The sequence below is a fragment of the Chelonia mydas genome, chromosome 7, assembly GCF_015237465.2.
Source record: "Chelonia mydas isolate rCheMyd1 chromosome 7, rCheMyd1.pri.v2, whole genome shotgun sequence".
NCBI lineage: Eukaryota > Metazoa > Chordata > Testudines > Cheloniidae > Chelonia > Chelonia mydas.
This window is the reverse complement of record NC_057853.1, coordinates 23,581,782-23,605,936: the sequence shown is the minus strand read 5'-3', so window position 1 is coordinate 23,605,936 and position 24,155 is coordinate 23,581,782. Positions and strand designations below refer to the sequence as shown.

At 47.4% G+C, this 24,155-nt stretch overlaps 1 protein-coding gene across 1 annotated transcript; it reads left to right on the top strand.

Moving 5' to 3' along the window:
• Window positions 1-7,022: 7,022 nt before the first annotated feature.
• On the top strand, window positions 7,023-23,657 carry LOC102946692 (cytochrome b-c1 complex subunit 1, mitochondrial). The gene is made up of 13 exons (XM_037904537.2): window positions 7,023-7,236; window positions 11,258-11,398; window positions 11,969-12,055; window positions 13,655-13,784; window positions 14,785-14,983; window positions 15,901-15,980; window positions 17,156-17,271; window positions 17,743-17,886; window positions 18,746-18,906; window positions 20,144-20,229; window positions 21,342-21,430; window positions 22,530-22,605; window positions 23,409-23,657. Exons 1-13 carry the CDS (start codon window positions 7,165-7,167, stop codon window positions 23,471-23,473), a joined length of 1,446 nt encoding a protein of 481 aa, XP_037760465.1. The 5' UTR covers window positions 7,023-7,164; the 3' UTR covers window positions 23,474-23,657.
• The last annotated feature ends 498 nt before the right edge of the window (window positions 23,658-24,155 follow it).

Here is a 24,155-nt window from a genome sequence, read left to right as displayed (position 1 = left end):
ACTCTCCTGCTGGTAATAGCCCATCCAAAGTGCCACTCTCTTTACAATGTGTATGAAAATCAAGTTGGGCCATTTCCAGCACAAATCCAGGTTTTCTCACCCCCCCACCTTCCAAAAACCACACACACAAACTCACTCTCCTGCTGGTAATAGCTTATCCAAAGTGACCACTCTCCTTACAATGTGTATGAAAATCAAGGTGGGCCATTTCCAGCACAAATCCAGGTTTTCTCACCCACCCCCCAAAACACACACACACAAACTCACTCTCCTGCTGGTAATAGCTTGTCCAAAGTGACCACTCTCCCTACAATGTGCATGATAATCAAGGTGGGCCATTTCCAGCACAAATCCAGGTTTTCTCACCCCCCCCCACCCCCATACACACACAAACTCACTCTCCTGCTGGTAATAGCTCATCCAAAGTGACCACTCTCCCTACAATGTGCATGATAATCAAGGTGGGCCATTTCCAGCACAAATCCAGGTGTCCCCCCCCCCATACACACACAAACTCACTGTCCTGCTGATAATAGCTCATCCAAACTGACCACTCTCCTTACAATGTGTATGATAATCAAGGTGGGCCATTTCCAGCATAAATCCAAGTTTAACCAGAACGTCTGGGGGGGGGAAACAAGGGGAAATAGGCTACCTTGCATAATGACTTAGCCACTCCCAGTCTCTATTTAAGCCTAAATTAATAGTATCCAATTTGCAAATGAATTCCAATTCAGCAGTTTCTCGCTGGAGTCTGGATTTGAAGTTTTTTTGTTGTAAGATAGCGACCTTCATGTCTATAATTGCGTGACCAGAGAGATTGAAGTGTTCTCCGACTGGTTTATGAATGTTATAATTCTTGACATCTGATTTGTGTCCATTTATTCTTTTACATAGAGACTGTCCAGTTTGACCAATGTACATGGCAGAGGGGTATTGCTGGCTCATGATGGCATATATCACATTGGTGGATGTGCAGGTGAACGAGCCTCTGATAGTGTGGCTGATGTTATTAGGCCCTGTGATGGTGTCCCCTGAATAGATATGTGGGCACAGTTGGCAACGGGTCGAAACAGCAGACTGGACTTCTACGTAGAGTGCTTCCGCCGACGTGCATGGGCTGAAATTGTGGAAAAGCAGCATCACTTGCCCCATAACCTCAGCCGTGCAGAACACAATGCCATCCACAGCCTCAGAAACAACTCTGACATCATAATCAAAAAGGCTGACAAAGGAGGTGCTGTTGTCATCATGAATAGGTCGGAATATGAACAAGAGGCTGCTCGGCAGCTCTCCAACACCACTTTCTACAAGCCATTACCCTCTGATCCCACTGAGAGTTACCAAAAGCAACTACAGCATTTGCTCAAGATTTCCTGAAAAAGCACAAGATCAAATCCGCACAGACACACCCCTGGAACCCCGACCTGGGATATTCTATCTACTACCCAAAATCCATAAACCTGGAAATCCTGGGCGCCCCATCATCTCAGGCATTGGCACCCTGACAGCAGGATTGTCTGGCTATGTAGACTCCCTCCTCAGGCCCTACGCTACCAGCACTCCCAGCTACCTTCGAGACACCACTGACTTCCTGAGGAAACTACAATCCATCGGTGATCTTCCTGATAACACCATCCTGGCCACTATGGATGTAGAAGCCCTCTACACCAACATTCCACACAAAGATGGATTACAAGCCGTCAAGAACACTATCCCCGATAATGTCACAGCTAACCTGGTGGCTGAACTTTGTGACTTTGTCCTTACCCATAACTATTTTACATTTGGGGACAATGTATACCTTCAGATCAGCGGCACTGCTATGGGTACCCGCATGGCCCCACAGTATGCCAACATTTTTATGGCTGATTTAGAACAATGCTTCCTCAGCTCTCGTCCCCTAACGCCCCTACTCTACTTGCGCTATATTGATGACATCTTCATCATCTGGACCCATGGAAAAGAAGCCCTTGAGGAATTCCACCATGATTTCAACAATTTCCATCCCACCATCAACCTCAGCCTGGTCCAGTCCACACAAGAGATCCACTTCCTGGACACTACAGTGCTAATAAACAATGGTGACATAAACACCACCCTATACCGGAAACCTACTGACCGCTATTCCTACCTACATGCCTCCAGCTTTCACCCTGACCACACCACACGATCCATCGTCTACAGCCAAGCTCTGCAATACAACCGCATTTGCTCCAACCCCTCAGACAGAGACAAACACCTACAAGATCTCTATCAAGCATTCTTACAACTACAATACCCACCTGCGGAAGTGAAGAAACAGATTGATAGAGCCAGAAGAGTTCCCAGAAGTCACCTACTACAGGACAGGCCTAACAAAGAAAATAACAGAACGCCACTAGCCGTCACCTTCAGCCCCCAACTAAAACCCCTCCAAAACATTATTAAGGATCTACAACCTATCCTGAAGGATGACCCAACACTCTCACAAATCTTGGGAGACAGGCCAGTCCTTGCCTACAGACAGCCCCCCAACCTGAAGCAAATACTCACCAACAACCACATACCACACAACAGAACCACTAACCAGGAACCTATCCTTGCAACAAAGCCCGTTGCCAACTGTGCCCACATATCTATTCAGGGGACCACCATCACAGGGTCTAATAACATCAGCCACGCTATCAGAGGCTCGTTCACCTGCACATCCACCAATGTGATATATGCCATCATGTGCCAGCAATGCCCCTCTGCCATGTACATTGGTCAAACTGGACAGTCTCTACGTAAAAGAATAAATGGACACAAATCAGATGTCAAGAATTATAACATTCATAAACCAGTCGGAGAACACTTCAATCTCTCTGGTCACGCAATTACAGAAATGAAGGTCACTATCTTACAACAAAAAAACTTCAAATCCAGACTCCAGCGAGAAACTGCTGAATTGGAATTCATTTGCAAATTGGATACTATTAATTTAGGCTTAAATAGAGACTGGGAGTGGCTAAGCCATTATGCAAGGCAGCCTATTTCCCCTTGTTTTTTCCTTCCCCTCCCCCCCCGTCAGACGTTCTGGTTAAACTTGGATTTACGCTGGAAATGGCCCACCTTGATTATCATACACATTGTAAGGAGAGTGGTCAGTTTGGATGAGCTATTACCAGCAGGAGAGTGAGTTTGTGTGTGTATGGGGGTGGGGGGGTGAGAAAACCTGGATTTGTGCTGGAAATGGCCCACCTTGATTATCATGCACATTGTAGGGAGAGTGGTCACTTTGGATAAGCTATTACCAGCAGGAGAGTGAGTTTGTGTGTGTGGTTTTTGGAAGGGGGGGGGGGGGTGAGAAAACCTGGATTTGTGCTGGAAATGGCCCAACTTGATTATCATACATATTGTAAGGAGAGTGATCACTTTAGATAAGCTATTACCAGCAGGAGAGTGGGGTGGGAGGAGGTATTGTTTCATGGTCTCTGTGTATATAATGTCTTCTGCAGTTTCCACAGTATGCATCTGATGAAGTGAGCTGTAGCTCACGAAAGCTTATGCTCAAATAAATTGGTTAGTCTCTAAGGTGCCACAAGTACTCCTTTTCTTTTTACTTTAACTGGAGTTACCAAACAGTTCAGTTTAAACACAATACTGGATTAGATTAGAATAAAGAATAAAACAAGTTTATTTAGTTACAAAGAGGGAGATTTTCAGTGAGTACAAGTTAAAGGTATTAAAGTCAGAAATGGTTACAACAGAAATAAAGATAAATCACTTTCTAGTAACTAAACTTAAACAAACTAGACTTGGTTTAAGGTAAATTCTTACCAAATGTTCCCAGCACCAGGGCTGACTAAATTTTCAAGTAGAGCCTTTCTCAGAGTTCAAAGGCTGGTTCCTTTATCTTCTCAGCTGAAAAAGCGAGTGAGAGAGAGTGAATGTATCTGGGGTGTTTCCCCCCCCTCCCTTTTATAGGCTGGTTGCCCTTTGAAATGCATTTTCCTGAGAGTTACCCCTATATGAAATTCCTTCCAGCTATGAGGATGGAGCTGTGAAAGAGATTCTGTGGTGTTGGTTAAAGTGTAAATCGGTCTGTTACTGCCCCCCTTCACTGCCAAAGAATGGCCACTTGACCAGTGACTGCCAATCAACTTTAATGACCCCTGGCCAGGGGTGGGTCTAGCAATTTTGCCGCCCCAAGCAGTCGCTGCCGAATTGCCGCCCAAAAGCTGCCGCGGCACGAAAAGCGGCAGAGCTGCCGCTGAATTGCCGCCGCGGGACATGGACTGCTGCCCCATTCTAATTGCCACCCCAAGCACTTGCTTGGAAAGCTGGTGCCTGGAGCTGGCCCTGCCCCTGGCTAGAGGTGTCAGTTTGTCCTTTGCCTTTGAGAAACTGGTTTACCAGCTCCTCAGACTTGTCTGATAAACACATTTCAGTCATAACTTCAGCTTATATTCATAACTTTCCATATAATGTTACTACATGCACTTCACCATGACATTATTGATCAAGTTATTAGTTTTCAAATGATACCTCACGAGGCATATTTTGTACAAAGATTATTACAGTTGTGTAGGGTGTGACTACAGGGGCTCATTCAGTGACATAGAGGTATTGCTTACTATTTATTATCAATACCGTACATTTTGTAGTGCTTTAGAAAATCATAGATGCCAGAAAAGGAAAAGACCTATTAGATTATCCAGTCCATTAGCTGCCCAGGACAGGATTGTTCCTACAGAATATTTTCAAGTGTCCAAGCCCCACCACTTCCTTTGAAGAACTCTGCAGCTTAATGCATCTAGTAAATACAGAACCTGAAAAATGTGTTTAGTCAGTGAATAGACTATTAGACCTGTAAAGGAGTTGACAGAAAGCAGGAATTAGTTCTGATAATTAACTGGTATCTAGCCTGATTCATGTTCCACTTCTAAGACTTAATTTGAAAACATGATCTGACTTAAAGCCCAATCACCTATGAATATTTCTCAATAAATTGTGTTGTTACACAAAGCAGCTATTTTTGTCATTTATTAATGTGACATTTGTCAGGGCTAGCCTCAAATCCATGTCAGTGCTGACCATTTCATCAGATTACATCGTTATAGCCACTCTTAAATACTATGTCCTTTTGGCCTACCTTATTTATAATCATGGCCTTATTCTGCCAGGCCCTCTGAATACTTTTTGCAATTGCTTGACTTTGTTTTAAGAAGGCTAATGCTAGCTGGCGCCATGGCCACTCGGGCTTTGGAACAGCCACTAAGAAGCACAGACAGCAACAGGGTATGAGTGACCAGATTAAATACAAAATTAATGTGCTCAAAAAACAGCTCAACCTGACCCAAACTGCTGGGGCTTGACTCACACCCTGCTTGGCTCCAACACTGTTTGGAAAGCTTGCCTCATTCTACTGCAGCTTTATACACGACTGAGTATTTTGTCAGCAGGAGATAAACTGATGGAGGTAATGCCTTGGGGCCTGACTCAGTGCTGACTGGTAGGAGGTGGGGGAGAGGGAGCAACTGAGCTCTGAGCAGACCGGGTTTACAATAGTGCCAAGCCCACACTGAGAAAGGGCCTATTATGGACCTGTCTAATCCATCCACATGGCTGGGTCTGGCACCTCGCCCAGGGAAGTCCAGGGCCCAGGCCTTGCTGTGTGAGTGGCTCCCAGCCAGCGGGCCCCGCTCACCTGTAGGGGGCTCGCCACCCAGCAGCTAGACTTCACTATGCGGGCTGAGCAGGGCTGCTGGCCACAGGGCCAGTGGGCGCAGTCAAGCTGGGTGGGCTCTTGGGGATTGCATCCTAGGGGTCTGCCCCACTCCCCAGCATGGCTCTAGCTCCGAACAGTCTCTGCTGCCTGCCATCTGTGTGGCCCCTCCCATCTCCCCAGGGCTGAGCCACCTGGGACCGGTGCAGAGGCTGAGCTGGTCTCAGCCAGTAGGGGAAGAGGGGGGAGTTCGGGGGGCTCAGGACTGAGCCTGAGGGAGCCCAGCCCAGGCCGGACATGCTGCCACTCCGGCCTGAATGATCATGCCACTCCTGAGAGGCCACAGTGATCCCTGATTTGCCCCAGCTGCACTGTCGGCTCAGCCCAGCGGACACAATCATCTCCCAGCGAGGCCAGTGAATGCAGCTGGGGGGCAGGGTGCAGGAGAGTGGGTCTCCGGAGATCTGGGGGAGGGGACACTGGGCAATGGGGGGTTGTGTGTGTTGGGGCAGTGGGGGGTCTCTATGGGGTGCTGTGCAGTTGTTGGGAGTCAGGGGGCTTTGCATAAGTGCTGGGCATAAGGGGTTGGGGGGACTGGGTGGTGGAGGGGTGTGTGGTGCAGAAAAAGGCCAGGCAGGCCAGTGTGCATCTGGCAGCTGCTGGTTTGTAAACATTGCCCTTGCTCTGAACTGGGCGGAGCGCCTCCACCCTGGGCTGGGCCCCATTGTTCCTGGCCGGCCCCTCGCTCTGGGACCAACGCCCCTGCCCCCTCGCACCGTGCCCCTTTGCCCCCATAGAGGCCCACAAAAGGTTAATCTGGCCCTGGCTCCGGGTTGATGAGTTTCCTGCCTGCAGACTGGGCCATGCAGAGCAAGGCCAGCAAGAAGCAGCAGGTGCTTCCCTCCTATGGCCTGTCACTGGCAGGGGCCTGCTGGAAGCCTGGCCAAGGGAGCCCAAGGCTTAGCAGGAGACTAGCCTTGCCCCTGCCCAGTTCCTACGGGGGTGCATGAGCAAGGGCAAGGGCTTATCTGCCCCAGGCTGCAGGTATCCACCCCCTTTGGGAGGGTGGGGCTCGTCCAACCGGGCACAGGCTCATGGGCTGCAGCATGCCGGTGCCCCGAGGGGGCTGGGCCGCGTGCCCAGTGCGATCCCTCCCTGCGCCCTTATTTGCCCGTGTAAGGAAGGACCCGCCCCGCCTACTGAGAACAGTTTCTCATCGGCATCGGCCTCCAACCAACAGAGGGCGCAACACGGTCTCAGCCTTGCTAGACCCATTGCTGCGCATGCGCCTTTCTGCTTTAGACCGCTGTCCCAGTCTCCGCCCATGCGAGCGTCTCTCCCTGCGCATGCGTATCGCCCGGCAATTTGCCTCCGTGCGCGTGCGCTCCTGTGCTTTTAGGGCTCGTCTTCCCGCGCATGCGTCTTTTTCGCTCCGATCGGGGTCAGTTCGGCCTCGGTAGGGGTGAGGGGATAAGATGGCGGCCTCCTCGGTGTGTCGGGCCGGCTGTGCCGCGGGCCGAACCCTTCTGCGGGGCCCCCGCTCCTCGGTGAGTGGCCGCGCGCCTCTGCCCCGCCGGGGCCTGGGGGAGGGGATGCGGATGGGGCCGGGGCAGGCTCAGCCGTCTTGGCCGCCGGGAAGGTCACAAGGACGGCGAGGCCCTGGGGACCGGCAGTGGCCCAGGTCTGGCTCTGTCTGCCACCCCCCCCCCTCCCCCCGCTGTGGCTGGGCTAAGGGATGGGGAATGCCGTGCGGGGGCCGTTCCTCGGCAGGGTCCCGGTTCGCAGTGGCCTTCCCCCGGGGCGGGGTGCGCGGGGCTGGCCGGAGGAGCCGTGCCCGTTGGGGGAGGGACAGGGCGCTGCTGTCGGGGGGGGCGCGTTGCCGCGCTGGCTGGTCCGAGGCAAGCGGGCCCTTCCTTCGGGCACTGCTCCAGACTGCGCCCGGTCGGATCCCGCCTCCCCTAGTGCCGAGAGCCCCGGTACACCCGCGGCGGGACCAGCCAGCCTGCGGGCTTCGCTTCGGAGCTGGCTAAGGAGCGCGGCTGCTCCCGTTGCTTCTTGCTGTTCGATCAGTCTTACCCAGAGCGCCAACGCCGCACCTGCGGGCGGCTGAATCCTACGCGGCCCCTGCCCACCCGGCAGGGATACAGCCCGCGGCCCTGGAACAGCTTGTACAGTGCAGGTGCTGAGAGGCATTGAACCAAACTTGTAAACCCTGTACATGATGGAAACCTCTTCAGGCTGGAGGGTGCGGCAGCACCCCTACTTCCAGCACCTATGCATCCAGGTAGCATCAAAGAAGTTTAAAAGCTCCTATAGCCGCTTGTTGAAATGCACCCAGTTCCCATGTTTGTGCTGGGATGCTGTATACGTTAGGGAGGCTTTGCTCCTGTGTAGTAAGAGGTCTCTGGCTGAGACGCTAGTCTTAACCAGACAACTAGTTGGCATCTATAAATAGACATTTGTTTCCTGACTAAAGTCATTTAGTGTATGTCAAAACTGGGTGCCGTTTCTGATGCTGTGGGGGAGCAGAGTACTGCACCTTCTGTTTGAGGTTCATAATCCAAGGAAATCCTGCTATCCAGTTTGGGGTTCTATTGAATAAAATGATTTTAAAACTATTAAGACAAGCCCCTAAAAGCTTAACAAATTGTAGTTGAGAGAGGGAAAATGGATGAAAGGAAAATAGTAATACAGATGTAGCAGGGATAGTTAAAGCAACAACTCTTTATTCTGACGGTATTATGATTATTTTAAAAAGGGGAATTTCAGCAGGGAGCAAGTTCCACCCCCTGGAGCCCACCACAGCAAAGGTCCGATCATTCAGCCATGACAGCGTCAGCATAATGTCAATCAGTTTTTAAAAATCAGTTAAAAGTAGCTTCAGGTGCTACACCTGCCCTGAGTCCCCCTGCCGAACTCTTTAGTTTTGCAGTTATGTTTTCCTATTTTGAAAATTTTCCCCTTTTGCTGAGTGCAGAATCCACATGGGGAAGAGCTAGTTATCTAGGCAAAACAGTGTAGCAGACAATGGAAAATACTGTCAAAATGCACAGAACAAACTGTCACAGATCCACAGCAGTGCTGCTATGCCCCCAGCTTTGGAGCAATCTCCAGGAGGAACCTGTTCAGTGTGGTAGACCATGTACAGGTCTTGCTCTTCCTTCAGAGCAGGCTATGCCACCTCTTTAGACTGAACCTCTGTGGCTTCAGCACTCCTACTTCATACAGTGAGCTCTGTTCACCAAGTCCACCTGAGGGAAACCCCTGGTAGAGATTTTTATGCTTTTCAGGAATTAATGCACCTCCCCAGGTATTTACAGGGATGCTCAAACAGTACTATCAAAACACTCAGGTTTATTGCTGAACTGGAGCACAGCACTGGAAGTCCTTAAATTAGCATAGAGAACTGAAGTTTAAAGCATAGTTCAAGTCCATTCTGGTTAGTCCAGAGCCCAGCCAAGCTGTTGTGAACCCTCATGTTCAGGCTGTGTGTCTCTTTAGCCATCTGACCTCCCTGGTCATTTTCAGGTGAGAGCCCTTGCTCCTTCCAGCAGCCAACTCTTAACCCACCCACGGTCCTTTGTTCTCGACCTGTGGGATTTTGCTTTGCTTTCCTGCTGAGAAGTGGGGAAAGCCATCTTCCTGTGGGTCCTTGGTTGCTGGGTGTCAGTGTTCTGGTGATTGGATTTGCCATTGATATGGGGTTGGCCATGTCAGTCTTTTAAATGACCCCTTCAAGCTCAGACACTTGGCAACATTCTCTTATGTCTCTGACAGCACAGCTGTGCTGCTATAGTACTTCAGTGAAGACACTACCTATGCTGACAGGGAGGGCTTCTCCAGTCAGATTAGTTAATCCACCTCCCTGAGAGGCAGTAGCTTTGTAAACGTGAGAATTCTGTCGAATTAGCGCTGTCTACGCTGGGGGGTTAGGTTGGTTTAACTGCGTCACTTAGGGGTGTGGATTTTCCACACCCCTGAGCAATGTAGTTAACTGATGTAATTTCCTAATGTATTTCTGGCCCTAGCTTGCCCTGAGACCAAATGGTCGTCCATCCTCTCCCACCCCATAGCCATACAAAATATAGGGGAAACGGAGGTACACAGGATTCACAAAACTATTACATAAAATTTCCACTTTGTCACACAAATTAAATGTAAAAAAATTAGAGAAAATAATTCTCACTCTTTGAATCTTTCTTCTCCTCCATATCAAGTTCAGACTTCTTGTCTTTGTTTTCAGATCTCTGCATAATTCTTCACCCTTCCCTTCTTATTGGCCCATATTTTGTGTTGCCCATCTATTGCCTCTTCTGCTGGTGATACCACCCTCAGCTCTCTTTTTGTCTGATTCTCCTATGAGTATCTGCATGCCTTTTTCCATGCTCATCTCTAAAAATGAGCTGGTCTGCAAGGCCTTTTCCCTTTCTACATTCAAAAGCTTCCTGAAGACCCATTTCTACCATGTTTGTTGTTGCTTGTCTTAATTTGTTTATCTTACTGATACATGGCCAGTTAGAACTGAGGGCGGGGAAGTGGACCTGAGCCTTAAGCTGTGCTGAGGGACACCCCCCATCTTCCACAGTGGTGCTTGGGATCTCATCTCCTCTTACCCTCGCCATACACACTTCGGTCCTCCCCCTGCCATCGGCCCCATTTTGTCTCCATTATCTTTAATAAAAGTCAGGGACAGGTCATGGGAGTCTGTGAATTTTTATTTGTTGCCTGTGACCTGTCCTTGACTTTTACTAAAAATAACTGAGACAAAATCTTAACCTCAATAATAAGTGGTGTTGCTCTATGCCGAAGCTGAAAGAACGGGTCTCAAATGCAGATAGCCCTTGCACTGCTAAGGGCTTTGAACCTGAAGTGACATAGTTGATTTTAATCTGCTACATATATTGTAAATACATACATTATAAGCAGCCACTGTAAAGAATCAGGATCTATGTATCACTTTCATTGTGTTATCCCTACAATGGAGAGGATGTATGTACACTGTACACTTGGTACAGATCTACCAAGATATATACTTTGTGAGATGAGTGTTTGATAAATGGCGATATACAAACCTGAAGGACAACATAAACTCTCATTGCTTATCTGTCCCAAATCTTAGCATAGGAAAGAAAAGTAGAGAGGTACAGATATCAGTCTCTGGAGACCCATGGTGTAGATTACGATTTTGGGATGAGGTTAAAGCCCTGCAAAAGATCTCAATTTACGTTAAGAATGCTTAACAATGGGACCACTTCCAAACTCCTGCTTCTGGGGTTTGCCTTGAGCCCACTTGATTGCTCTCATCCTTTTCCCTTCAACCTGTGAAGATCTCCCCCCACCCCACCCCCATGCTCAAGTATCCAGAGATCTCAGAATCTGGCAATCTTATAATTTAAAATATATATATTAATGGTTAGGGACCTACTGTGGGAAAGCTTTAGCAAGTGAATCTGTGTTCTGCTGGATTAGTTTATTACGTCTGCACCGTCATGTGACTCTTGGCAATCTATATGTTGGTAGCTTTGTATTATAATGTGAGTTGCTGTTTGATGGTGGCTTTCTCTTTAGCCAGCCTTGATGAGTTTGGGGAGAAATCGAGGTGCAGCTACCTATGCCCAGGCACTCCATAACATTCCAGAGACGCAAGTTACCTCTCTGGATAATGGCCTCCGTGTGGCTTCTGAGGAATCCGGCCAGCCTATGTGCACAGTAAGTTTTTAATATGGGTTGGAATCATCCCATGATCACTGTTAACTTAGTTCAGGTAATGTACTAGTCTTTCAAAGCCCTTGTTGGAACCAAGGTTAGCAGCAGAGATTCAGCCATTTGTGTTTACCTGTCTGTGGCTCTGGGCAAACTGGAGCTTAAATAAAAGGCACAACTTGCTTTGGAATGAGTCGACAAATGTCTCAAAAGTCCATTGATGCTCTCATGCTCTGCCCAGATCTCCCACCTGCGTTTGCATGGAAGTAGCTTTCAGACTTACGCTTAACTATGACAGCCATTCATTGCTTAATACATCTTTGATAAAATTCTGAAAATTATTCTCTTATGTGGCAAGGTAAATGGTATAAATAGACTAGATTATTTAAAAAAAAAAAAATACACTGCCACCAGCATTGAAGGGCATGTCCTGGTACTAGCAGTGGGGTTGTCTTAAACTCCAGGTGTTACACTTAGTGACAGGAAACTTGCATATTTTGCTAGTTGTATTTCCTAATTGTATTTATTCACCTCATCTCCTAATTGTATTTATTCACCTCATCTATCTTCTGTTAGGTGGGTGTGTGGATTGGGGTAGGTAGCCGTTATGAAAGTGAGAAGAACAATGGAGCAGGATACTTTGTGGAACATCTGGCATTCAAGGTGAGATGATGTGCTAGGTCTGGTACTTTTTATGGGAATTGACCCTATGCAACTACTTACGATTGAACTATCACTCTGGGCTCTGAGCTTTTCTGTCTGACTTTAATTTATATGTGGTTCTGATTCCTGTGGGTCAAATACATGTTAGAAAATTGGACTTCTTCCACTTGCCACTGCTTAAGATGTGTGGGCACCAAAGCATGAACACACCTCTTTGTGTAAGTTAAAAGGAAAATGAGCTTAAGCTCTTCAGGGCAGGAAGTGTCCTTGTTTGTCATATTGCTTAGCAGAATGGGATCCCAATCCTGATCTGGACCTCTGGATTCCACTGTAATACAAATGATAAGGGGCTTTTTTAGGTACCTATGAGGGCAAAATAAAAGTTCAAGCTGCCCTCTCTGTTAAAAAGGCATTTTATCTGTGAATGTGCACTGAATCTTTGTACTGACTCCCATAGTCAGTGTTCAGGTGACTCTACTCTTGCCACTGCCCAGGGGATTTACGTACCTAACTCTCTCTAGTGTTTCCCATGCTAGTCATGGGATAATATTAACTGGCTCTGAACAGCAAATTTACCAGTCAGTGGCATGAAAATCAATGGCAGTGCGCTGCGTACAAGAAGGGTGTGCAGAGGTCCTTGTGACTAACTCCTGAACTTCCAGAACAATTTTTCTATGCAGTTAAGTGTTTTAAACAATGCAAATTTAGCCCACTTTTTTAAAAAAAAACAGAACCCTAATTTATTTAAACTTAACATCAGTAATTTTATTTTTATTTATATAGAATTGTGTGTGTGTAAATGTATGAAAATTACTAAAAATGAAGCACTCTTGCTTTGCTACTCGTGTAGTTTGTGGCAAAGGAAGTAATTGCTCACAATTTGAATATATGACAAGTTGGAGACTTACTGCTAATATTGGGGGAAAAGAAAAGGAGTACTTGCGGCACCTTAGAGACTAAGCAATTTATTTGAGCATAAGCTTTCGTGAGCTACAAAATCCGATGAAGTGAGCTGTTGAGCATAAGCTTTTGTGAGCTACAGCTCACTTCATCGGATTTTGTAGCTCACGAAAGCTTATGCTCAAATAAATTGCTTAGTCTCTAAGGTGCCGCAAGTACTCCTTTTCTTTTTGCGAATACAGACTAACACTGCTGTTACTCTGAAACCTGCTAATATTGGGGTAACTCATTTACTGGAGAAACCTGTGTAGAAAACTTGTATTAGTATTTAGCCCACATTAACTAAACAATGCTGTAAATAACAACTTTCCTTATGGCTGAGCATCTCTAGCCTTTTAATAATGCAGCCACCGGCTGAGCAGCACTTTTTTAGTGCAAGCAGGCCTTCCTGCTGAATAGTAGCCATACTATGGTAGCTTTCACTGGGAGATCAGCCTCACTTCATGGTGACAAGCATTTTAGGGCATTCTGAAAATTACATTTGTCCTCATTAGTAAGTACCTATTGGCATCTGATGGGAATGAAACATAGCTACTTCTAAAATGGCACCCTGAGTTCTGTGAAGATCTGTCATTAATTTAGTTCTTTAGTTGTCAGGGAAAAACCTAACCAATTTCTAGCTACATTTGTTTCTTTTAGGGCACAAAGAAACGTCCTTGTGCCACTTTTGAAAAGGAAGTGGAGAGTATGGGTGCTCACCTCAACAGTTATACCTCCCGGGAGCAGACTGCCTACTTCATGAAAGCCCTGTCCAAAGACCTGCCCAGAGGTAGTGTGACCATTGGTCTATTAAGTCTCTGATCAAGAGCTTGAGGGCAGAGAAATATTAGTTTTGGTTTGTTTGTTTTTAATGTCTCTTGTTATCATGTGCCAGTGGGATAAAGCAGGGACTCCAAGGCTATGATTCACTTAGTACCCAGGGAATCTGAGCATTTGCAGGTCCTGAATAGTTAATTGATGAGCATATAGTCATGGAATGGTGCTCAAGCCTTCAGCTTCATATTCTTCTAAAATAAGCCTTTGCGGCCTACTATACTACTGTTCTGTATATAGCCTTTAATAATGTTGCTGGGTGAGAGAGTGGCTTTGATCATCCTTTGCCGTACTATGAGGTTTGGGAAGATGGGTAGCGTTAACTCAGTTATTAACGGTCAGAAATGCTCAATGGAGCTCCTGTGGGTTCTGTTTTCAGTGCAGCTCCTTGCTGCCATATGCAGATTTCATGTGTCTTTTGGGAAGTAGCATTTTCCCATGAGAGCAAGGACCTACAGGACTAGCTATGACAAACCATAGACATAGCAAGTTTTCTGCAAGTGTCCTATACATTTGACTCCTGACATGCTGCAGCCTCATCTCTTCCAGTTTTGGGCACCCACATTGTATTGCCAGCGTACGGAACCCCTGAACTGCTATGTAATTCCTGTACCAGTCTTATAATGCCTCTGAAAAGCAAAATGTTATACCAAGATGAGAGATGATTTTTAATGTTGAGATTTCTACATATTGAAACCATTCAATTTTATCTGTTTTGTGACCCGATGGAGACTTGAACCTAGGTGAACGGCTAGTATGTTAGCCCATTTTGCCCCACATACCCTATCCCATCATGGTCTCCTACATTCCCCCTTTTTTGCTGAGTCTTGGTAGAGTGTTTATTTCAGTCCATACCCATTCCTTCTCCAGATTATGACCTGTCTTCAGTTTCTTGCTGCAGTCTGTAGTGGCCAGGTAAAGAAACTGCTGAAATTGTGTGCGTGTGTGTATTGTAGCTGTCGAGATTCTGGCTGACATTGTGCAGAACTGCAGCCTAGAGGATTCTCAGATCGAGAAGGAACGGAGCTGCATCCTTCAGGAGCTGCAGGAAATTGACAGCAACTTGACAGATGTAGTCTTTGACTATCTTCATGCGACTGCTTTCCAAGGCACTGCCCTGAGCCGCACTGTCGAGGGAACCACTGAGAACATCAAGTGAGCAGCAAATCCACTCTTTTAGGTCTGGAGTATGATACACACCCAAGGACAGTCCTCCTTCCGCTAACACACAATGCTTGGGAGCACACAGTTCCTGTTATGGATCACTGAACTTGATAAAAAGGGAGCTGCATAACCACAACTACATGCAGCTGTGTGCAGTGAGGGTGGAAAGGTCTTTGCTAGTAAAGCACATCAGCAACAAAGGTGTTTGCACAAGGAACCCTACCCATTTGCACGCAGCAGGTAGTGCTATACATGTGGCTGATCTGTTCACCATAGACTTACAATTTTTGCCTTGACTCTGTGCTTCCCACTGCTGGTGATGGATGCTGTATTATCAATTTTGGAGTTTGAAGTCCTGTTGTACTAGGCCTGATCCTAGGGCGAGCAGTGCTACACAAGCTTCTCACATATTCCCCACCATCGTGCCTCAGCGCTAACTAGGGGGGATTGACTGTTTAGGCCAAGAGCGCAGCCCTCTCCTGTATCTAGTCTGTGGTGCCTCTGAGATCACCAGCCAGGAGTGCCATTATGGTGGTGGCCTTGACCATGGACACTTACCCATTAGCAAGTAGATAGAGATCACCTCACTTCACATAGGCTACTAAACAACCATCGGAAAGTAATGACTTCTGGTCACAAGTGATATAGGCTGGATTTGAACTGGAGACCTAGAAGTGAAAGGTTCAGTATCCTAGTCCCAATTCCCTAAGCATTGTGGTCTCCAGGGTACAGCACAGGGGAGGGCTAGATGATCGATTCCCAGGAGATGTTCTTACTATAACCAAGGGAGTGTTGTCTCTTCCGTTGTATTGAGTACCTGCCTTCCCCGACACCCAGCCCTCACAGCTCAACCTATCTCCTCCATACCTGGATTGTTGGGATATTAAAATGTTGTGTATGCTCTTTAGGCATCTGACTCGTGCAGATCTAGCCGCCTACATTGACACTCACTACAAGGCCCCTCGCATGGTCCTCGCAGCTGCTGGAGGTAAGTGCTAGTTTTCTGGGACTCTAGGAGTGGGGTTCTCTCAACAGAATTTTTGGTGGCCTCAGAGTGCAGCCACCAACTCTTGCTGGTGGCTGCTCTGACAATTTTTCCTAAAATACTTAATTAACTGTAGGAAAAACAAACAAATATGCACATATACACATCCAAAGCATTGTGATTTGTGTAGGGGTTATTTTCAAACTCAATAATAAAAGTAACGTACCGTTGTCTCTGTTCTTTACTGGACCTAAACAGAAAAGAAACAAAAATAAGGTGCTTTGCATGTTCTTGTCTTCCGTTGGTTTTTTTAAGATTTGTTAGCTGGGTGGCAGGCAGTGAAAAGTGATATTAACTAACATACAAATATCACTTTTCATGGCAGATTTATTCAGCTCCCAGCTTACTTAAATTAAGCCCTCTCTGGGGAGGTAGGTAAGGAAGCAGCGGCGGGCTAGCACCTGGGGCCGAGGACCAGAGACTGCTGCTGTGCAGCTGAAGTCCGGGGTTGGAGGATGCAATGGGGGCCAGGGATGATGGAGATAGGATGAGCCTGCTGCTGGAGCCCGTGGATGGAGAAGGCAGCGGGGCCCAGGGCAACGGGCACGGGGTAGTGAGCCGGAGGCCAGCACCCACCGCCCAGCTGGGGCCAGATCCCGAAGCCATTTGGCCAGAGCCTGGGGGATGGAGCCTGCTGCCATGCAGCCGAAGCCCAGGGCTGGAGGAGGCAGTGGGGACCAGGGCAACAGGGGGGAGTGGTGAGCCTGGGAATAGAGCCCACTGCCATGTGGGTAGAGCCCATGACCAGAGCCCGCCACACCAGGATATGTGGGGAACTCACACCAGCTGCCTGTTCCTCTGGCATTTCTGGTTTCAGAGTGGGGCAGGGCCCAACCACTGCTGGCAGCCCCAGGGGAGGGGCTGTGGTTTCACCTCCCCCGCCCCCCATCACCACCAAGGAGGCTGTGGCCACAAGAAAAGGCAGCCATGGTGGCCGTGTTTGAGAAACAATGCTCTAGGAAGTCTTGATATTTTAAAACTGATGTTTAGACTCCAAAGCGGTCTCTCTCAGGCTCTTGTCTGTCATATGGAACATATTTTTTTTCTTCCTTGCATTTCAGAGGCTCAAGCAGCTGTACTGATTTCTTGTTCCTTGTTCCTTCTGTTCCCCTTTCCAGGTGTTTCCCACACAGAATTGGTAGACCTTGCTAGGCAGCACTTGAGTGGAGTTCCCTTTGAATACAAGGAGGATGCGGTGCCCATCCCCCCACCGTGCCGTTTCACTGGGAGTGAGGTAAATTCTTCTCAGCAACAGCAGATTGCTTTGAGTACAAAGCATACCTTTGTGACATTATCCCCTGGTCACTTAGGGGATGAAATCTCTGTGTAAACTTGTATGTTTTCTTTATGTGAGTAGATGGCACCTCAGTCCTGACCAACAGCAGGCCCCACTGTTCTAGTCTTGAGACCCCTACACAGCTCTGCCAGTCTTGCAGAAATGTTTTGGTTGTAGATGTGATCAAAATCCCCTAGGAACTTATTGAGGCTCGTACTTTCATCTATGACCTAATGGAGTCTAGAAACCAGATGCATCTGGTGATGTGAGTGGCACACTACATACAAGAACTTAAAGGTGAAAGGCTAGCTGATTTTGCCCATGACCGCACCAAATCCCCTAATTTATCAACCCATGCTTTGTATAAGACCCTGGAGAGAAGGCCACAATGCTCACTCTACTCTTGCCATGCCCCTTGATGTTTTTCAGATCCGTGTCAGAGATGACGCCTTACCCTTGGCTCATGTTGCTATTGCAGTGGAGGGCCCAGGATGGTCCAATCCAGACAATATTCCCCTTCTTGTAGCTAACTTGATCATAGGGCGCTATGACCGCACCTTTGTTGGTGGTAAGGTAAGAAACTTGGGAGCATGGCGTTGAGTCAGCTGTAGTGACTTAACATTATGATCTCCTTGAGCGGGAAGCTGTTGTGTATAATATTGAATTCTGAAATGTTCCCATGAAATGGAGTTTGTGAATCCAGAAGGCAGGATAGAAATGCTGACCAGGGCTGATCTGGGACACCTCTTGGGCTGGATGGGGTGTGGCAAGGAGGTCCTGCTAGCTGTCTCTGGAGAGCTATATGCAGCTTTCTCGGAGAGGATTGCTGCACTGCAGATCCTCAGCAGCTATGGAATAGGACTGAGTAGGACGATTCCCAGCAAGGTGCTCACACCCCTGAGTATCCCTTCCCTAAACTTGTCCTGTGATGCAACAATGAAATGTTCATTTAGTGGTGATAGTATTTAAGCAGGGCAGGGTAATGTGTATCCCTAAGACACAGGCACATCTTACAACTGCAGTGTGGTGAGGACCTGTTTAAAACCCAATGTACACCTCTCCTATCTCTGTATAGAGACTCCCTCTGGCAGGGCATGCCTGTAGTATAGGCCACTCTAATTTCAGGCCACCTACTCCCTGTATCCCCCCACTGTCCTTGTGTTACCCTTCTGGAATGGTACCAAGTACCACCTTCAGAGTGCAGTGCTGGGAAAGGAGAGTTGTTTAGTGAGATGTAAAAGCCTTCAGCAGGCTGTACACTCTACTTTCTACCATGAAATCTTGTCATCTCTGTGGGGTAGAGCCTGGAGTGCCCCCCTGAGCTCTCTACCTTGTTTGCTCTTCTGACCCTATAACCACTCAGGGGGAGGCATTTGAACTGTCAAAGGAAAGGTGAGCATTTGAATCACTGAGGGTGTTTACTTACGTGCAGAATCAATCCAGCAGGCTGGCTACAATTGCAGTAGAGAATAAAGTCTGTCAAAGTTTCCAGACCTTCAACACTTGCTACTCTGACACAGGCCTCTTTGGACTCCATTTTGTTTCTGATGCTCTGAACGTAGAAGATGCGCTGCATTTTGCTCAGGGAGAGTGGTGAGTGTGATTTGCTGCATGTAATCAGTCCCTATTATGGAGACTAGATCTAGCAGAGAACTTATTGTATCCTACAAAGTTCAAGCCCACGTACTGTCAAGAAGAGTCCTGTGCTTTCTAGAGTTTTATCTCATGTTAATCCTTTCCTGTGCGGCTTCCACAACTTACCTTGAGAAGAAACTCTTCAGGCTGTAAGAGAAATGACTCCTCATATCCCGCCTGAATCTTCCTTTGTCTTAATCTCACCCCATTGTTCTAGTTTTATCCCCCTGACCTCCCTGAATGATGGCTGTGGTCCCTGTTTGTTTTGGTGCATTAGAGGTTGTTCTAGTGTAGGGGCCTCTTATCCCCAAACAAGGTTGCCTTTCCCAGAGCATGTGAAAGGCACAGTCTGTCCATCATGTTACACTTAGGAAAGGTGACCTGGTGATACATAATGCACAGTCTCAGTCCTGTTGACTGACTGGTAAATGCCTTGGTGCTGGAGACCATTCATTGCCAGGATTAAAGGCACTTCACATTGTTTAGCCTTTCTTAGAGTTTATGATGTGTGTTCCAGCAGTGCCTAGAGGCTACAACCAGAATGGGGGGAGCCCCCTGTGCTAGGAACTGTACACATAGAGCAGGAAACAGTCCTTGCCCCCGGGAGGTTGCTATCTAAATACACTGGGTGGGAGAAAGGGATGTAAGACTTGTACTCCAAACTGCACAGAACCCTCAGGAATTGGAATCCCTTGACAGTGGTCAGTGACTGATTCCCATTTTGCGACCCTTAACAACTCTAGCAGCAGAGATTGTGAGTGATTTGAAGTTTATAACAGGACTAACAGCTGGCAGCATGCCCTGGTCCCTTTGCTTTCTTTCTTGTTGCTGCCAAGTTGGAGTGACACACCTGCCATTGAGGTGCTCCCAATTGTGACTGCTCGGGTAAGGTATTTGTCATTTCCCCCCATGTATGCTCTGACTAGACTTGCATTGAGCTTGCTTCGGTCAGCTGTCAGTTTTCTGTGCTACTCGTTGTTGAGTTCGTAGCCACTCTGAACAATACATGGGGAAGGTTAGTTCTTGGTGTATTATTTAGTAGCAAGAGGGTTGAAGACCTAGTATTCAGTTTGTATAAGAGGTTGAAAATCGAGGGGCAGTGTTCAAAAATAAATGTGGGTGGAGGTAATCACTTCTCATCTTGTACTAGTGGAATGTCTTTGAGAGCCCCTTATTCCTTCTGATTCCTGTTCAGGATGCGTCTGTGCACCAGTGCAACAGATGGGGAGGTGAAGAGAGCCAAGAACATCCTACGGAATGCCCTGGTGGCTCAGCTGGATGGTATGTTCTAATCTAAGGAACAGCTGCTTTGCATTTTTTAACAGCTCCAAGTTCTGGCCTTCCTGGAACGGAGGAGCTCTGGCTAGAAGCAAGGTGCTACTGGCAAGCAGTATGCAAGGTTGCTCCTCAGCCCTGACCTGGCGTATCCTCTGTTTCTGTCCTAGGTTACCACCCCAGCTTTGTTAATTCTGAATCCTAGTCTGTAACACTCCATGCTATCCTGAATCCATGGGTCTCTCCTGAGCAAAGGTGGCAGTGCCAAAACAAATTAGGCACCACCCTTGTGATGCTGACCAAGGGCAAGGTTGAGACCATCAAGCTGGTTTCAGTTATGACCCAAGTTAGGTGTGAACCATAGTCTCCAGAGGTGGAAGTCCTAATGCATTTCTCTGTTCCCCACTGGAGCTGCCTGGGATGGCCTACTAAAGGAGCGCGTGGGTGCTGGGTTATTGGAAGCTGGCTAATGGTACGAGCTGCTTGCATACTTTTTTCCAAACTGGTGGTCATGCTATGACTAAGGCTAGGATTTTGTCATGGTTACTTTTAGTAAAAGTCATGGACAGGTCATGGGCAATAAACAAAAATTCACAGAAGCCGTGACCTGTCTGACTTTTGCTGCTGTGGCTCCATGGTTTCCCCTGCCACCGTGGTGGCTCTCAGCTGTGGGGTTCCCCACGCTGCTGGCAGCTTCTGGAAACTGCGGGGGGAGGGGGCCTCCCTCCACCCATGGCAGCTGGGAGCTACAGGGTGACCATATTTCCCAAATAGAAAATGGGGCACCTCCAGCCACTCGCCCAAGGCATCCCCCGTGCGAGGCTGTTGCCTGTCATTGGAACCCTGAGAAAGGGCCTCCTCAGGAGTCTGTCACTGCAACCTTGCAGGGGGCCCCCTGTTGCTGCTGTCGCCAGAACCCTGGCCAGGGCCCCGCTGGCTGCCAGCTCCAGAGTCCTGCAGCGCTGGGGCTGAAGCAGAGAATGTGTCAGAGGTCTCTGGAAGTCACAGATTCCATGACTTCCGGGACATAAACATAACCTTAGCTGTGACGTGCTGGAAGGCCTTTGTCTTGCTCAAAACGTGAGGTCTTTCCTAACGAATCTCTACATCTTTCCCAGGTACCACACCTTTATGTGAAAATATTGGGAGTCATCTCTTGAACTATGGACGCCGTATATCTTTAGCTGAATGGGATGCCAGAATTGCTGTACGTATCAGTTGTTACGGGAGCCCAATTAACCTTACTCCAGATGTTTGTTACTGGGCATAAAACCTGCTGCTGAGAAATTGGGCATCTAAGGCACTTACCTGTTTAATTAGACTGTTTATCCTGGCAAGTCAGAGGCAGGGTCAGTGTTAAACAAGTGAAATATATGTATCGTGGAATTGCCAAAATAAGACTATACTTGTGTTCTGTGTTGTCACACCACCTTCCTGCACCCTTGGTCTAGATGCTGGTTTGTCCCTTGTAGGTTAGTAGTACAACATATAACCATGTTAAGTGACTTGAGTGCCTATAGCATTAGTGATGTGGGCTCATTTGAGTGAATCCACCTCTGAGGAGATGGCCAGGATACAGTTTCAGCCGGAAAGGTTTCAGTGAGTATATGCCAGTTAAACCTTCTCTAACCAGAAGCCTGAACTAGAAATGGCTTGAAAGATTCCACCCAGAATATTTTCCTCATGAGCAGAAAGCTGGTTCATAAAGTTCTCCTTTGCTTATCCATTTGGCTTTGCTATTGCGGCATTAGAGTAATATTGAGAGAGAAGTGTTCTTTAACAGGTATTTCAGGGGATCTTCCCCAAAGGCTCCCCTTGTGCTCACTCTTCCTTCTGGTCAAGTATGGCTCGTGTTGAACTCTTAATCTTCACTTCTAAGTTAATTTGTCAGACTCCCTCATTTTTAATACTTATCCCCAAGCTCCCTCTGTCAGATACATAGTGGGTGCAGTCTTGCAAGAGCCATATAACAAGGGGCTTCGTTGCCTGGCCCTGTGTGTGTGCAATCTCTGGCACTTGTGGAGCACTACATCTGATACATAACTTGGGGGACTTTAGTTATATAGACTGGAACGGGTTGTCCATATCATGCCAAGAGGAATTTCTGATGGAGACTGTAAGCTGTCCTGGCAGACAAGTAGTCAAATAACTTCAAAGCAGCATCATATTGAATAGATAAGCAGAAAGGGTCAAATCTCTTGGTCTTTGGCAGTCTGATTGTGTGGTAGTTGAGTGGCTTTTAGTTTGTGTAAATGTGTGTCTATCAGAAACATGATTTGTTGCCTGTTCTTGTCATTTCCTGTTAGGCTGTGGATGCCAGGATGGTACAGGAGGTCTGCAGCAAATACATCTATGACAAATGCCCAGCAGTTGCAGCAGTAGGTAAGTGACCGGGTTATACGCACAGGTTGAAAAGCAACCAACATGGTTGAGTCTTTGTTTATAATGGAGAGCAAGGTGTTTGCTTGGTGGATCTCTGGCAGTTTTCTGTGTAAAGTAATTTGTAGTTCTGGCTTTTCTCCCTCTAATTTACCCTTCTGGTAACTTCACTACTGTCTCCCCTGCCTTTGTGCATCGATATGCTGAAGCATGTTCACCAGAGAGTATGTTTTGAAAATCTAGTTAGGTACAGCTGCTAAGACAATGGCTTTGGGCTGCTGGCTAGCCTCCCACTCTGTTACAGGCTACAGAGATATGATTAACAATGGAGTTTCAATCTGAGTGGGGTCCGCAATAGTGCCCGCCAAATGTCATCTCCTTACTCTGGTGACATCAGTTAATGTAAGAATCAATGGGCTGGGCTCCTTGCAGTGCTACTCTGCCATGTCTGTCTGTCAGCCAAGGAGATGTTCCCCTTGGAAAACTTGCCCAAGCATCTTCCCTCCCTTAAGTGCCTGGTGGATTCCCCTCCTCCGCACAGTGATCTCCAAGATTAAGTTTGAATCTTCAAGGAGGAGCTATAAGAAAAGGGGTTTTCAAGACAAATGGGAAATAGTGTTTAAAAACCACTGTCCAGTTAAACTGTCTTTATAGATTTGTTTCTTCCTACTGTTGGACTGAGGTTTTAATATAAGGATTTGAGTCTGTGTGGTGGCGTCATTGGATCAAAGAGCAGTAGAATTGAGAAGCTGACGGTGGATCTCTTCACTTTATTCTAAGTGACTAATTCTCCTCTGCTTACTCAGGTCCCATCGAACAGCTCCCAGACTACAACCGGATCCGCAGCGCCATGTACTGGCTCCGTTTCTAGGCTGTGCCCCCTGCAGAATGAAAATGGAGATGTCTTGGGCTGGGATGGTGCTCCCAAGGGGTGGATCTGTGTCTGAATCTTCTGTGTGGCAGTGGCAAGATGGATCTTGCTGTAAGCGCTGTACAAACACTTGTCTTCTCAACTGTTAAAACTAACCGAGCCAAATAAATATAATTTAAATGGAGTTGGCTCTCATGGGTGTTTATGGCAAAGTGCCACTGTTGGCTAGGTGTGGGGTGGAAGTTCTTTCATGAACCTCTCCAAGTTGGTGACACACTGGACCAGCATTAGCACTGGCAAAAATGCAGCTATAGTAGCTGGGCTGTGATAGGGTATGCTGAGTTAAGTGATGCCTGGAGTCATTGCTCTTGCCTTTCACCTTTGCAGACCAGTATAACACGCAGGTGGCCGAAGACCAACAGGGATGCTGTTGGTCTGGATTGGGGTGCATTGAGGGAGGGCCATGTAGAAGGAATCTTGCAAAGCCTTCTGATATTTGGGCCTCTTGTCAGTTTCTATAAATGCTCCAAAGTTCCTTCTTCCCTTGAAGGAAAATGGGAAAAAAATGTTTTGCTTCCCTTTGCTGTGGGATTGCACTCTGTGTTTGCTGTTCAGTCACTGCCCATAGCCTGCAGAGACACCTTTGACACTGGTCTCTCGTTCTGTGGCACCAGGCTAGAAC